The 16119-nt window shown below is 40.7% G+C and overlaps 1 protein-coding gene across 3 annotated transcripts; it reads right to left on the reverse strand.

The window, feature by feature from the left end:
* Positions 1-686: 686 nt before the first annotated feature.
* On the reverse strand, positions 687-16119 carry ATMIN (ATM interactor). 3 transcript variants are annotated; one of them, XR_008579080.1, is made up of 5 exons: positions 15868-16100; positions 10273-10398; positions 9290-9489; positions 6036-8305; positions 687-3213 (listed from the first exon to the last, which is right to left on the reverse strand). XR_008579080.1 is itself a non-coding variant. In XM_054840341.1 (5 exons), exons 1-5 carry the CDS (start codon positions 16093-16095, stop codon positions 6478-6480), a joined length of 2043 nt encoding a protein of 680 aa, XP_054696316.1. In that variant the 5' UTR covers positions 16096-16104; the 3' UTR covers positions 687-6477. The 3 variants fall into 3 exon arrangements, 2 of the variants coding, with proteins under 2 accessions (XP_054696316.1, XP_054696315.1); XM_054840341.1 differs by having other exon boundaries at positions 687-7623; positions 7963-8305; positions 15868-16104; XM_054840340.1 differs by having other exon boundaries at positions 687-8305; positions 15868-16119.

The following is a 16119-nucleotide window of genomic DNA, read 5'->3' on the forward strand; positions in this document are numbered from 1 at the left end:
TCTAAGTAGGGTACTTTGAAAACTAATCATCGTAATGCAGTTGAATTTCTATTTGATGTTACTTATGACTCTAGAGATCTTGAAAACTACAGGAGAGGTGGATGGTAAGGTAGAGGATGAATGCAAAGTACTCCTCCTGTCCTGAGAGTCTGTTGTAGAAGAAAGGCATCTGTCAGTGAGCTGAAACTGTAGAGGTATTCCATTGTGCATACGAGGTAATTAAGAATTAAATTTTGCATGCGCTGCTGAGAGGTGTGGGATGGAGCACCACGAGCACAGCCAGCCTGCATGCTGCTGCTCAGAAGAACCCAGCCCTGCCTGTACACATCAGATTCCGCACGAAGGTCTGTGCTTAGGTTCACTTAGAGCAGAGAACCTCTCCAGTGGATTTGACCTAGGTTGATGAAATGTAGCATCTTGACATTCTGATTACGGTTCTTGCAAGTTTTAACTTCCTAGAATTCATCGGGAAGTAGAACTACACAGGAAAACTTTTGCTGCCTCTGGAGATCAAGGACTGATGTTGTAAGATAGTTTTAATTTACAAAATCTCTACCAATTCAAAAGACACCTGGCTTTCAAAAGGATATGAAGGAGCGGCGGGTGGTACTTGCTGAAAGGCACGGAGCACCCCACCCATGCCTCTGTAGGCAGGAAATTGCAGCCATTAAAACAGAAGGCAAGAATTGATTGAAGTTAACTTTATTCAAAAATATGTATAATTTACAGGACTAAGTGCTTCATTTGTGAACAAAACATTTAAATACTTGTGAATAACTTACTAGTAGCTTTGTATAACACTTCTGTTTCCAACAGAGGGAAATATGAAACAGTATTTTGGCACAAGGTTTTCTCTGCATGCATTAATATACTTAAAAGTTTCACAATTACTAGGACAACATTCCTTCTTTGGGATTGTCACTTGTAAAATAGGTCTAAGAAATTAATGCTTGCTTTTGTCTGCTCATTGCAAATTTACTGGCTTAAATAGCAAGAATTAAACATGGCCATCCTTTGAAAACTAAATTTGTCCGCTAGATCAAAACCCCACCAGTGATGAGAAGTAAAACATTTTAAGGACGTTTCTCAGCCTTATTAACTCATGCATGCTTTGAGAAAGACTCACCCATGAGGTTTATTACTCATCCATTCCAAATAATTACAAGTTTAAATTAGATCATAATCAGGTGTTGAATTCTGTAAGCTGGAAAAATACGGCTATCTTTCATATCTAGCTTTATCAGAGATGCACTTGCAAATATCTGTAGACAGAAGTACTGTCAATCTAGCTCTGCATGCGAGCACTTCAAGCATGCACGTGAAGCACTAGTTGTGAAATGGAGGTTGTACAGTTTACATCATCACAAGTCATCTATTATATTCTGTTGCTAGTTATGTCAAAGATACTGCTGTAAAGCCAGTATGTGAAAACAAATAGAAGTAAAGGGCTTCTGTTATTTAACCCAGCAATTCATTCAGGAATTTCCACTGTTTCAGGCTGTCCGATTACGTTTTCAGTGAAGTGGAAGAGTCGCGCGCACCAATACAAACATACCCTCAACCTGACTGCAAGGCAATGCAGAGTTGAACGATGTAGTTCCTTGATTCTGTTCATTGCATAGCAATGGCATTTTAAACAAGAAAATTCAGTCATGCTCTAAGCAGCAAATCCTTCTACCACACATTTAAATTCACATCAACTGTTAAAAAACAACAACAAAAGAAACAGAAGATGCATGTTTGCATCATGCATTGAAGCTTGCTACCATTAAACCACCCTAGCCTCATAGTGTCCATGTCAAGTTATTAATGGAAGGCTGTTTACAGCAGACCTACCCTAGCAGGAACACAAGCATAGCAGACCTTAAACCAAATGTGAATGAAAAAGCTTGCAAGGCCTAGAACGTTAACATTTTGGTGTGAACGTATTTGGAGCAGTAAATTGTACATTAAGATCATGTTTAAGAAAACCCAACATGTCAGAAATAGATTAAAGCAAAGGAAGCCGTACAACCTTAACGGTAAAGGCAAGTACATTTGGTTCACCTCTGAGCTGTCATTTCAGTCACATATTCTTTTGCAAGTTGAGCACCCTATGTTGATCCAGTATGTGCTGTATCAGTCCTACTAACTTTATATTTGAAAGGCTACTAAAAATCCCTAACACCTAAGATCCCAATCCTGCCGACACGCGCGTCTCTACCCAGCCTCACAAAGAGATCAGTTCAGATCTGACTAAGCACGTGAGCATGTGCTGGCAGGATAAGGGTAGAAAACAGTGGAAGGCAGTTATCTTTCTTTGTTCTGTTGCCTCTACACAATCAAGATACGTATGACTAACAGGGAAATTCAGCCTTTTGTTTTCAACAGAAAAAATGACTGCGTGTGCACCTTGGAATACAAATTCGTAAGGAGTGTTAGTTACATACATTAACTTACAGACACAGAATTGTTCAAAACCAGATGAGGTCTCACAATGAGAGGCTTGTTTTACAACTGTTTAATTTACAGCTGCAAGCATATATATATATTTTTTTTCCCGTAAGATTTCACATCCTTTGGAAGTGAAAATTTTCTAGACAAACAGCTTTGCATAGCTAAGAATACGTAGCATTAATAAACTCTGACTTTTAACTACTATTTTCTCTATGCAGACATGAAGAGTTGGGGGGGGACGATTCCCTCCCTACCCAAAGAAGAAAGAACTATTTACAAGTGTATTAGCTGAAATAGATGCAAATAAAGCCAACAGTAGAAGAAACGTACATCTACTGTCATACAAACTTTTAGCATTGTGACAAACAAACATGGAAGGCAACAAGAAAGACCCTCCCATTTTTCAGCTGTTTTGTGCGTATGTTCTCACAGCACAGGTGCCCCAAATTTGTTAATGTTTCATTTGAATTTTTATATACTAAAGAAAAGCTCGACTACAAAACTACTAATTCAATTTTAGAGTAGCATTATGCAGGCATCAAGATCCAGCAATCACAGCATAACAGCATTAAGCAGGAAATGCAAAGAGCAAGTACAAATAATATTAGTATCACTTCCAGATAAAAATTTGTGCTAAGAGACAATGGAGAATCTGATGTTACTTTTTGTATAGCAGTTCAAATGGCAGTAGAGGATACAAAAGAGAATAAGCAAAGTAGTAAGTCACTGCTGACCAATACTTACAATAGAGACAGTGCCTTGAAAATCAGAGGCAAACTGCAGAAAAAGGGAGATAAGTATCATTTTAGTACTACCAAGAAATAGTTCTGATTGAAGTTTATTTTTAAAACAATGGCCAAAATAGAAAATTAGCCATTTAAAAGAACTTGTTCAATTTTGATGAATTTCTAGTATTCATCAACAGTATTTCAGATCCAGTTTCATTAGATTTACTGTGGGATTCAGCAAACTATGAAGTTTAGTTGCAGACTTTACATTTTCACAAAAATACTTAATAAATTCAAACTGAGTGACATACACCAGCAGCATAGGATCCAAACCTGTTTCTGACTTTGAGTAATTTATAGACAACCAAATTTGCAAAGAAAGAAGTTAATTTTGGTCAGAATGAGCCACTTCCCTAAGACAATGCAGACGTATTTAATAATTTCTTAATACTGCACTTTCAATAAATAACTTCACGTTGCAGTACCATATTCACCTAATTAAGGTTCAAACTATTTTAAACACATAGGATGAGGGAAAAGAATGGTATTTGCATGTTCTAATAAAGCACTCAAAGCTTATGAATACTTTTAATTACAAAGTACTACAAATAAATAACGATTACATTGTAAGATTGCATCCACACAAACCTTAGTGTTTTTCTGATAGTCACTGATGTCAAGAGCTTTGGCTTACACCCTAAGAACATGGCAATTCTCATTCTGATTTGTAAATTAGTTGCAAATTTCTAGCTGGTCTCTCAGAAAGCTACAATTCAAAGCCACCTGTAATTCTGCTCCTCATCACCTAAGATTCCTTCTCTTACAGAAAAAAGACTGACTTTATCTAAATTCAGAGGTCATGAACAGTGTCTCACTTCTGGTTTCTACAGCTGTGGAAATGCAGTGTTCCTTAACCAGATTTATAGTAACTGCTTCCCTTTCATGTGTCAGTACAGACAACTTGCACATGGAAAACACAGAAGCTTATGTGTGACAACATGTTCTCTGGTATTGCAGCCGGGGGGAAGAAAGGAGAAGGAAAACCACTTTAAAACATGAAGATGCAACATTACTAGTAAAACACTGCAACAGAATAAATTAACCTGATTTTGTCATTTATCTTATTTCCCAATTTCAGGCAGGTAAATATGAACCAGTCATATATTCAGAAGAAACAGTTACAAGGAGTGCCTTATCATTGGAAGTGTTCAAGGTCAGACTGACGGGGCTTTGAGCAATCTATCTAGTGAAAGATGTCCCTGCCTACGACAGGGGAGTTGGACTAGATGATCTTTGAAGGTCCCTTCCAACGCAAACCTTTCTAAGGTTCTGTGACTCTAAGGTTCCCTTTTTTCAACATATCCCACCTTTCACACCAGAACTCTAGATATTGTGAAACCTGGGGAGACTTTCCTCAAAGGAAAATTACTGTACTCCTGGGGGCAACTGCAAGATTCCTCTCTGCAGTTTCTTCAGCCACAGACTGGAAGTGCCTGAACTCACACCTAGAAATGCTGAAAAATGAACAGGCAACACAGCTGTGGTTTCAGGAGTTTTTCAGGAGGAAAATATGAGTTTCAGGGTTAATTTAAAGAGATTCTTTCCAGTAAAAGTAGAGATGCTTACCATATTAGTGCGTTAACCGTGGCAATTTAAAGAGTGGTAGGAAGAGACAAAAAAAAAAAAAGTATTGCTCATTTTCAGCAAAACAAGCTAGCTGCAATGGATGAGTAACTTAACTCCCACACCTTTCAGCTGAGGATATGAAGCACAAAGCATAGCGAGTCTTCAAAAACTAAGACTTGGACATACATTTACTGGTGGGCTGCCTAGTAAATATACAGCCAACACCTCTCAATGGAGGAGTGAAGTCTGTTACAGGCCCAGGAGCTTGACATGAAGAGGTTTCCCTTTCATTTAAGGTAACAGAAACTAAAATCCATCCAAAACAAAAGCGGAGGCCTACATTTTGCAGGTATTAGAGTAAGAGATAAAAATGAGTTAAGGCCAAATTCCAACATACATTCACAACTGGCTTATTTTCTGTCATGCAAATGAAAAGTACTGCAAACAATGGCATGAGGGGCAAGATGAACAATAAAAACATTCCAAGAGGTCACGTTTCTTTGAAAAATCAGTCTGTGTGACTATACTCAGAAAAACTCTCTAAAAGCTGCAGGAACTGAGGGCTGCAGATCGTTGTGCAAAAGTGAGATACAGCTGTTCTGAAAGGGCTTCCGAGAGCCAATCTTCCCAGCTCTGTTGTACGGATTCCAGTTGTTTTTGGAAGCAAGAAGTCCAAAAACAGGAGTCCAGGTGAGTATTTTAGAAAATCTAATTTCCCATTTCTAAAGATTTCTCTTAAGGTAATAGAGGTATAAACCACTGTAACATTTCTCAACTTATAGCTTAATAAAGCTAGGAGAATTTCAGTGAAAACAAATTATTCCAGTCTTTGAGGCACACACATTGTAACATTTGCATCTTACAGTCAGAAATAATTTAAGCAAATCCCTTCTGAAGACTCTAAAAATGTTAGTCTCATTTATTACACTAGCTAAAAGGACTACATACTAATTTTCCCTATAATTATGTATTCCAAGTTCTTTTCCTACCTTGCAAAAGGCATCAGTGCCACTCGGGGAAAAAAATTTTAAGAGTACTGCTTTCGACATATTTTTAGTAATAAATATATTCAACAATTCAAGATTCTTTATGTGCCTAGTGTGTTGGACAGGTATTTGAAAAATACCATCTTATGCAGGAGAAAGAGCTGTGAAGGCATAAGGTAAAAGAAGACACTATGGCTTATTATGTTCATGCCGGATTTAAGATACAAGCTACTAAAAAAAGTAAAGAGAAGTAGCTTACGCTAATAGAATCCTCCCCCGTAATTTCAGGGAAGCATCGGAATTGGACAGGCCAGGGTTTTGGTCCAGCACGTTGGAACCCTGTATGTAAGCCAGGAATAGAGAGGTGTGCATATATATATAGAACACCTTTAAAAGTTCTTCTGTTCAAATGAAAGCAGTATCAGCTTCGTAAAGAAGTTTGAGGACAAAACATAGGCACCACATATTTTTTTTAAGGTTCAAATGTACATTAACATGTTATGGCCTCCCTTACCCCCATTTATACACACCGCTTATGGAGAGTTACATATCAATAGAGTACCTTCAGCACAAAAAGTCTCTTAGGCCAACTGCTCACAAGAACTACATTCAATAATGCAAAGCGGATAACTTGGTCAATCCGTCTCTCCCACCCCAATAACTTAGTTTCAAACCACAGGAACAGTTACATTACGTAGTACTCAATGGCTGGGCTTGTCAGAGCTCTGAAACAAGGAGCACAGCTCTTCACAGGTCTGTGTTTCTACTGAACTGAACTGGGACTCCATTGTGTTCCAGGCTAAGTCAGCCAGGAGAAAGTCATCCATCGCTGTCTGTGTCTCGTTGCTGGTAAGGAATAAACTCCCCAGATTCTCAAAGCAGCTATCCATAGTCTGTGTTTCAGCGCTACTGAGCTGGACTTTGCCTTCAATATTCTGAGTAGGCATATTTTTGGTAGCAGGATATACTTCTGTCTGGGTTTCTGTATCAGATGAGTCAGTACTCATGGAGAAACTAGACTGCTTCAGAATGCTTCCTAAAGGCAGATGGGTATTACTGTCCAAAAAGAAATTCAAGTCTGTCTGTGTCTGTGTATCAAACATCTCCAAACCTAGGAAGTTAGAATTTCCTCGGCAGCTATATGATTGAGTAGCACTATCTGAAAATAAGAAATCAGTCTGAGTTTCGATGTCCAGTGACTCCAAAACTGGCTCAGAGTTCAGAGTACCAAGCTCACTCTCCTCAGTCTGAGTTTGGATATTGGATGCTGAAAAGAACTCTTCAATGTCAAAGTCTATTCCTGTGCTCTGTGATGGACCAGATGGCAGATGCGTGTCAGCATTAGAACTTGTCTCAGACAAAAGGCCACGATTATCCAGTGTCTGGCCAGACATGTTTCCTGAAAAGATGTTCTCCAGATCACTTAGTAGGTCCATTGTCTGGGTTTGATTATCCATCATATTTTGAGGTGGAAGTATATTAGTCTGTGTATTGAAGCTGATAAGGGATTCAGACTTCACCGTATCTTGATTCAGGCTCTTGCAATTACTCCTTTGCAGCAAGGTTTGATCTATAGTTGCAGGCATTAAATTGTTTTCTGGAAGTTCAATGTGAGTAGAAACATATGATGAATGAACATTGTCAAAGATGTCACCGGACATGACGGCCTGGTCTATCTGCACTCTTCCATCAAGAGGGTCCTGCGTCCTACTGGTTTGAGTCTCTCTAGAAATGCCACACGTTGGAAAACAAACCGGACTAAAGGCATCAGTCTGAGCAGCTATGGATGAAGTCAGTTTGGAAGCAGGCAGCAGCGTCTGTGTTTGCACACTGATGGGTAACGAAACCTGTGAACCAAATGACAGATCTGTCTGAGAGCAAGAGGATACAGAAGAATTGGGAGTCCAGGCTGCAGCCGGTACAAAGTTCTGTGAAATGTAAGATAAGTCAGTCTGTACATTTATTGAAGAAATTTTATTCTTGTGACAAACATTCCCCAGCTCTTGCCCTGTGTTATTCGATGCAACCTTATCCAACTCAACTTGTACACCAGTACTTACTGGCTCATGATCCCTAGAATTTGTCACTTTTGAAACAGGCATACTATCTTTAAATACAAGTGTTTCTGCCTCCAGCGCTGGAATCAGAATTCCTATGGATTGAGGCAATAAATGAACCGTACTTACAACTGAACCTTGATTATCAACAGCCACTACAGCAGGTTTGACGGAAGAGTCTGTTGCAGATACGTATATAGGCAAGTGAGCAAGCTGCATCACCGGGAGTTTAACCAAAGCCACCTTGGGCTTCGGTAAAAGCATCTTCGGTGTACATTTTGGCTGCATTTGGTTTGTGAAGTTAGAACTGCAGGAGCCTTCGAGAGAGGCCACTAGTTTCACTTCAGAGGACTCCAATTCCTGAGTGCCAGGATTATTATTGTGTGTACTGATGAATGCTTCATTTGCTTTCTCTGCCAACTGCTGATTATGTACGGAGGTTTCCATTTTCCTTTTCTTACTAGGAGGATCCCTGTGAACATGAGATCAATAATTTATACTCCTTTCAAGCACAAAACATCTGCCTTCCATTATTTTGAGTCGTTGCATCAAAAATATAAACTGAAGTCACAGATGAGGGTGGATATGAGAAGACAACTAATCCCCGATTAAAACATAAAAAGACTCCATGAATTTCAGTTTTGTAAAATTTCATTCCTCACTCTCCCATTTAAAAAAGAAAAAAGGTTACCTCTTTTACGGAGACCTATTTCTAAACAGAGGTGGAAGTTTAGATGGTTTCTTCCCCCTTGTACATTAAGCACTCTCATTTGAAGACATTTAATCTATTACTTTGATGCTAACTCAGACTGAGCATTGACAGGACAGCGCTCTTAAAATTAGTGTACAGGTAAAGGTCTCTCATGGAAACCAAAGGTACAATTAGCACTCGTTCACATAAAAATTAATTCTGCAGCAGTTCTATCTCCAAGATAGACAGGCTTGCCTCAGGAAACAGATTACACTTTATGAAATACATGTACATGTTAAGACAACTATAAATCTAAACATGCATATATAGGCATTTAAAAAATAAAATAAAATTCACTAATACTTGCAAAGACAACTAGACTATAAAAGAAACTGAACTGCATCCCACACCACAGTTACCAGCTATAACCATTTCCAAATCATCTCTACTCTCACAGAACTGTAAAAGCAGATGCAAGAAGAACCACTAGCAGTTATGCCATGCAGTGCAGCGTCATCAGTACTTTTTGTTTTACATGGGGGGGGAAGGGAGGAAACTTTATCTTACCGATTAGACAATCATCAATGCCTTCAACAAAACAGGAACTACTGAAAGCAACAGAACAAAGAAACTGCAAACTGCTTTACAGCTAAAACACTGTGAGCATATTTCCAATTTAACTAACAGAAAGGAGACAAAAAGCCAGTACATGGGAGACAGAGGACTCAGTGATGAATGCAAGTTACTTAACTCCTTCACTTTTACCTGTGTTCTGCAGGAATTTCATGGCCAGTTCTGTAAATATGAGACAGTAATGCTGTTCTGCTAGCATAAGGGCATCCACAAGTACACTGGAAAGTCTTGCCACAGACCTCTATATGCCGTTTCAAGTACCATTCTGTACCATAGGAGTTACTGCATTTATCACATTTGTGCTTCTTTTCAGCATGCATTTTCATAAAGTGCTAGAATACACAATGAAAAGTAAACATTAGCCTTCAGCTAAGATTAAAAAAAAAAACATATTTAAGGGAGACATTCTTATTTGCATTTTTAAAAGTTATTAAATAGCATTGAGACTAGAATTTTTTTTTTAAAGTCTCATTAGGAATAAGTTACAAGCTTAAAGAAATCAACAGAAAGAATTTAAAGTTTGCAAATCTGCTTGTGCTATGTGCATCTTAAAATACAGATACACATTTACGTGCCCTAATGCTACTGAAGGTTTCCTATGGATGTTAATAAATCTATAAGTGAATCTTGCCGAAGAGCATAGTAAGTATATGTTGCAACATGTGCACGCTCCTGAAGATCTACAACTGAGCAAATAGTCTCAAGTCAAACGGATCAACTTCAGCGCAAACACCATAATTTTTCCTTTTCATTTACGGCACTAAGCAGTTTAAAAGCATCAGCCACACTTTAAACCTTTATTGGTTGCTACTGTGATTTCCCCTCTCTTTGATCTTTCTCCATCTTTTAAATTTGTGGAGAGGGGCTGCATTCTAGTTTAGCAAAACATATTGGCATCTGCCTGATCAACTGGTTCAAGTCCTCTAATATCAACGTGCAAACGTGCAAATTCATTAACCACATGCCCATGTGGAGTTTTTGCATACAATTCTCCAACTTCGAGATATATGCTGAGAGGCTTTGCTCATATCTGAATACAAAAGCATACACTCTCTGGAGCAGAGACGGTCAGGACTAAATCAGTATGAAAAGAATGCTCTAGGAAATAGGAATACCTGTTTTACAAGAGAAAATTGGGAAAACGGCCTGTTTGGTCCTCTAGGGCAGCCTTCAATAGGACAGCAGTAGAATTTCTGTGAAGTTTTCAAACCCTTCCTTATCGGTGCATTAAGTTTTCCATCCTGAAAAAGAACCAATTGAGAAGCTGATGATTTTACAGACTTGCATATTAAAGACAACATTCAGAACACACATCAACTTTACCTCACTCCATTTACACACCCCAGTGAGTTGAAGGCACTTTCCTAAGTGATTTGAAAGTTCACATGGAGTTTTTCCACCTATGTGGATGCTACTTGGCAAACACACCATCAAAATTACCAGGTGAAATTACAACAAGCTCTACAGAGTAGCGGTACTGTACTATTTACTTTTACTAAGATACTCGCTGTCCCAAGCCAATTATCACTGGCTTTTGTGTTATTTGAGCCAAAAAGCTTGCCCTACAGATACTACACAGTCAATTCAATGTGGTTTTACTTCTTAGTAGCACAGTCTACTTGAAACTCCATTAAAATTAGTCACACACTGTGTAACACAACACTTCCCTGATGTTGGAATTCTGTTGGGACTATTTAGAGATCACTTGTAATAAAATGAAAAATGCCAAGTACACTCTGCCACTTAATTCAGAACATAAACCAAATCTCACTTAAGTCTATGAATATAACAACTGGTATGCTAATTCTGAACCTCCAAACATCAAATGACTGGTACACCCGTGCTTTCCATGTGATCTGCCTCAGTGAACAGAAGAAAGCGACATAACTTGCTCAGAAAGGACCTCAAAAATACAAATAAAAAGGACACACTAGTGAGATTGTCTGGATTGTTCAACCACACAGAACCTATTCCTATTGAGGACACAGCCATGGAAACCAGACAAGACGTATCCCTCTAGACATATCCTATAAGAAAGTCGCAGTGGAAATATAAGGCATCTGCATCTAAGCAAAAAATTGAAAGCGAACTATTAAAAATCTGATGATGGTCAGAGTAGCTGCAAGTCTCCTTACATCCTGAGACTGAGTAGGAGGCCAACCAAGTCCCCAGAGCCAGTTACAGCAGACCACGATGGCATCCCCAAGATGATTATTCAGGGAAGAATTACTGGAGCACGCCCTGTTTGAGCTCTGCACCTGATCTTCCTCAGCATGACGACAGCAAACACAGTAAGCAGCAAAATGTTGATCTTACAGCAGTCACTCCCTCACTACCTTCTTCGGGCAGATCTTCAGCTGCTTTGTGTTTACACAGGTTAGATCAAACTCAAAGAATCCACAAAGCAAATAGTTGTTCCATGCAAAGCAAACAGAAGGTACCTGCCACAGCTGCCAGAACACAAAGGGTTCGCTGCTCACACCACTGCTTCTCACCGAGCTGCAGTTAAGTCACAACCCAACAACTCTGTGTTCAAGCTACTCGTGCCTCGCTTTAGAAGTATTTATTTCATTTGCACTTCAGGAATACCATGAAACAGATGAGTGGGACACTTCAATGATTTTGGTTTTCCTCAAATCATCTCTCAATCTTAAGATACTCTGTGTAAAACGTAATCCCTCCAAGCAATATTTCAGTTGTATTTCCACACACACAACACTGATACTTGCCAACACGGCTGCAAGTTCATTTTTCTAATGACACATCTTACTCAAAGAAGCAAAGTTTAGAGCCTCTCTACCAAAACGATTAGCTGCTATTTCATCAAGAAAACCTGGAATAATTCTCAAAAAAGAGAGTTTTCATGTAACATTTTAACCTTCTAAGCTTCTTTGTGTACAGCAGTTTTTCCCATGGGCGAATCATTCATAAACAGGCCTGGTTTATCTCTGCTGAATAATTACTGTGATTATTTTTGCACCTCCTAGAGCCACTGCTCAAAAGGCACAGGAACACGACTCAAAGAAATCTAGTTCCAGTCCCACTACTTCCAATTACACCTTTTAACCCTGAGTTTACCCAGAAACACTTTGACCAGATGCCAGTCTCAAAGTCTTCAGGAGAAAAAAAAAGATTTACCTTTAAGTCAAAACTATATTTAGTCTCTCCCGCTGCAGACAAAATCAATATGTTTAGTAAGCAGCAATCAGAGTTACTTATTTCTAAGTAAGAAGTTATTCATAGTGTGTTATAGTTAATGTCACAACCCAGCAAATGACGGGGCAATATGGGAAATATGTTCAGGCACTTAACAGGTAAAGCACAGTCAGGTTATTTAAAACTACGTAAGTACTAAGGTACAGAATAACACCAAGTGATTAAAAGCTATATAAACATGAGCAAGACGCTTTTTTAAGAGCTGGAATAAAGAGTTTCAAGGCACAGATGACAACAAATGTGTTGTGACAAATTGAGAGATACTCTCCACACGTAAGTAACCCTACCCAGACAGCAATGGTGGTTTGACCATCCTCAAAGTCCTCCTGGCTCTAAATGGTTAATCCTACATCTTCTCAAAAACCCACCTGGCCGGTCAGACCTACTTCAGATGTTCTCACAAGCCCTTTCCTTGTCTGTCTGATTTTACTGCCCATGTTTCTACAATAGCCACCCACCACAATTACTGGCAGATATTTGTTCAATTAACTTCTCACAACGCAGACATCTCTATGGTAACGAATACTGACATTTGGACAGGGCTTGGGGCAACAACACAGAAAATCAAAAGTAACAATCCTTGCTACTGATTTAGTCCAGGTGAACTTAGTGACATCTTGCTTTCCTGCAACAGAAAGACTTACTCCAAAGGATTAATATAAAGCAATAAGCTACAATAGACTGTAACCAACTATTTAAAACATTTTTTGCAGCAGTAGATCATGCATTTCTTTACCAAATTGCACAGAGAGAACTGCATTTATTCTTATCATAAAAAACGTTGTGGTAGTGTAATATTTGCATTTGAGGTAAGCTACCCCTCCCAGTTCACCACTGACTACAGCCTCCCTGCTATCTTAGAATCCTCTCCTTTACATAAACTCCTCTAGCTTCATTTTAAACTACACAGAAGTCTTCCCCTTCTCTCCATAAAAAAATACAAACAAAGGGCCAAAGAATTAAAAAAAGTTTCAAGCCTAATATATTCAGTGCCAGTTTATACTCACTGTTCTCATTTTTGCTGGCTTAGTTAAGCTAAGGAGACAGAAAACAAACATTTATATATAAACACTTCATCATATCTTCTTTTGTTAGGGCAAACAAGCCAAACTCTTCTCATTTCCCTTTGTCGGACACACTTGCCATTCATCATCCTTAGCAGTCCTTTTCTACACCTCTTCTGGGTTCATTTTAGCTTATTTGAATCAGATTCCTACCCTACAGCAGTGACAGAGAATATCCTTCTGACATATTTCAGAGCTGCCCTTCTCACCGCAGCGTTACCCTAAACGCGTATGACCAAACAGCTTTTGCAAGTGTTCCCATCTCAGTTATTTCTGCTACAAACCAGGACTGAGACTGATCAAATTTTTTTGTTATTGGTTCACGAGACTCTAACCTTGTACTACTGCACTTGACTCTGTTTTTACAGGGTAATCTTGCTTTCCTACGCGAATGCCTTTCCTCTGCAGTGACAGTACCTCAGTTTTTGATAGCAGAAGATTCTACTGGTGCTACTTTTATTAACGAAAATTAACCAAGTCAACCTTCCTCCTCTTTAGCACTACTACCTTCCCTTCTTCCCCAATAGCTTAATCTCATTTACTAAGTTGCCTCTTCACTAATTCATGTTTCCCTAACAAATGCAATCTACTAAATTCTTTTTGTCTGGGGAATTCGTTGCCTCTTAAAAAAAATACTAATACTAAAGTATTAGCCCAAGTCCATCTCTTTCTGGAGAAAGAGAGTAACACACACCTAGATTTATATCTTTTTACCTTCTTGTCTTTATCCTTTCATTCAAGACGCATTCTTGAGCCATGCATAATACTGAAGATATTCTATCTAAGACACAGTACAGAAAAATTAGCCTCCCTTAAACCTTAGTAACATTTTACTCTCAATTACAATGCCCTTGGAATAAGTCAGATGGTCCTGAAAATCTGCATTCATCCATGTTCCAGTATTTATCCCAGCTATCACAAGATTTAGCAATCGGGCATATGGAATATGTTACAACTCTATAGGGCACCAACAGTTAATAGCTCTCTAGGCACTTCGTGGGAAAGCAGCATTTCCTCACCCATCGTACTTGACCATGAGTTACATAATTCGCTGGCTGCTGCACATGCCGAGTACGAGCCCACAACCGAAACAACTGTCTGCTGAAGCTGAATGAACATTTTCAGCTTCCGTTGTACCTCCAGTCATACGTATATAGGAGATATAATACATAACACACACAAAAGCTGTTAGCGCATATTAGGAAATAAAATAAAACAGAGATAGGAGATTGCAAGTATCCTTGAGACTATTTCCTTTTGTTGACCACCAATGATCATCTGTAACACACACAGATGATTCTGTAATTAGCCATTTCACAAAACATGTATGTTTATTGTTTGCCCACTGGGGCTGCATTTTCAGAAAGCAGCTATGAATGCTGTGCTTGAAGCTTTCCAGGAATAGGATTTGTCCTCATAGACTTAGCGTTATGATTTTGAGACCAGTACGGACATCTTTGTGAAAGGCCCACATTCAAGTACACACTTGCTGAACTGGGGCTCTCCTCCTCCCCCCAGCACGCTCTGCGTTCTCCCAGGAGTACTGTGGTAATGAGGGCTTCTTTCCAAAAATGGCATCCATCAAGGGTGTTTTGGCTTACAGACGTTTTTAAAGAACAAACAAAACCCCCAGCATAACAGCACTCGGCGCTTGGGTCGTGATTGCTTGCCAACTGCTACGGGTAGGAAATGCAGTGTGTGTGCATGGCACCTCACAAGCAGGGCTGTGATATCTGACTGCAGAGATAAGCAATAAGGAAGCGAAATAACAGAAACTGAGCCCCATAGAACTTTTAACTGCCTCAGTTCTGTTTAACATTGGTATAAAACTGGTTATTTTCTGTAAGCAATTTTAGAGGAATTCTCAATACGACTGGTCAGGCCGTACGCAGACCTCGTGTATTTACACAGATAACTGCATGCGGGGGGAGATTTAAACAAGAGAACACGAGAAACGCTTCATTATTCCCACTTGGAATTACACACACACCCTCTCACCCCCCTCAGCCTTACTACGCCCCCCAAAGTACACCCCAGCACGGCCCACGCTGCAGCCGCCCCCGCGGGACGCTCCGGGCCCGCACACGGCCGCAGGCCCCGAGGGGCCCCGACCCCAGCCCAGCAGGAGCGCCCCTCCCCCGCCTGCGGCTCAGGGCGACTCCTCGCAGCGGGGCAGGGCAGGGAAGAGGCTGGGGAGCCAGGCCCTGGCGGGGCGAGGCCGGACCTCAGGCCGGTCCCCGCGGTGGCCCCGGGGGCTTCGGCCCGGAGCGGAAGAAGGAGCCGCGCCATTACGGAGCCCCCCGCACCAAGGTGAGGGGCGGGCGCCCCCCCCCCGCCACCGCAGCCCCCGCGGGGGATGAGCAGGAGGGAGGCGGCCGGCCTCGCCTCACCTCACCGCGCGGCGGGCCCGAGTCGGGGCAGCGGCGGTACCTGGAGCGGGTGGGCCTTGCTCAGGTGCATGTTGAGGGCCGGGCTGTTGGGCAGGACCTTGCCGCAGCCGGGCACCGTGCACAGGATGTTGGTCCTCACTTGGGACAGCTCTGTCACCGAGGGCCGCACCAGCTCGCCGGCGGGCGGCAGATCCCCAACGGGCACAGGCGCCGGCGCCGGGGGCCGCCCCAACCGCCCGCCACGCCGCCCGGCTGCAGCCGCCGCCATGTTGCTGTCAGCTGCTCAGCCCCC

The sequence above is a fragment of the Grus americana genome, chromosome 13 (assembly GCF_028858705.1).
Source record: "Grus americana isolate bGruAme1 chromosome 13, bGruAme1.mat, whole genome shotgun sequence".
Taxonomy (NCBI): Eukaryota; Metazoa; Chordata; class Aves; order Gruiformes; family Gruidae; genus Grus; species Grus americana.

Bases quoted from the DNA above. Each gene is read 5' to 3' on its own strand.
- ATMIN (XM_054840340.1), bottom strand. From the start codon at position 16,095: ATGGCGGCGGCTGCAGCCGGGCGGCGTGGCGGGCGGTTGGGGCGGCCC. The intron at 10,399-15,867 runs GTACCGCCGCTG...GTTCTTTTTCAG, and splicing joins GCAAGGCCCACCCGCTCCAG to GATGGAAAACTTAATGCACC. The intron at 8,306-9,289 runs GTAAAAGTGAAG...TCATGTTCACAG, and splicing joins GAAATTCCTGCAGAACACAG to GGATCCTCCTAGTAAGAAAA.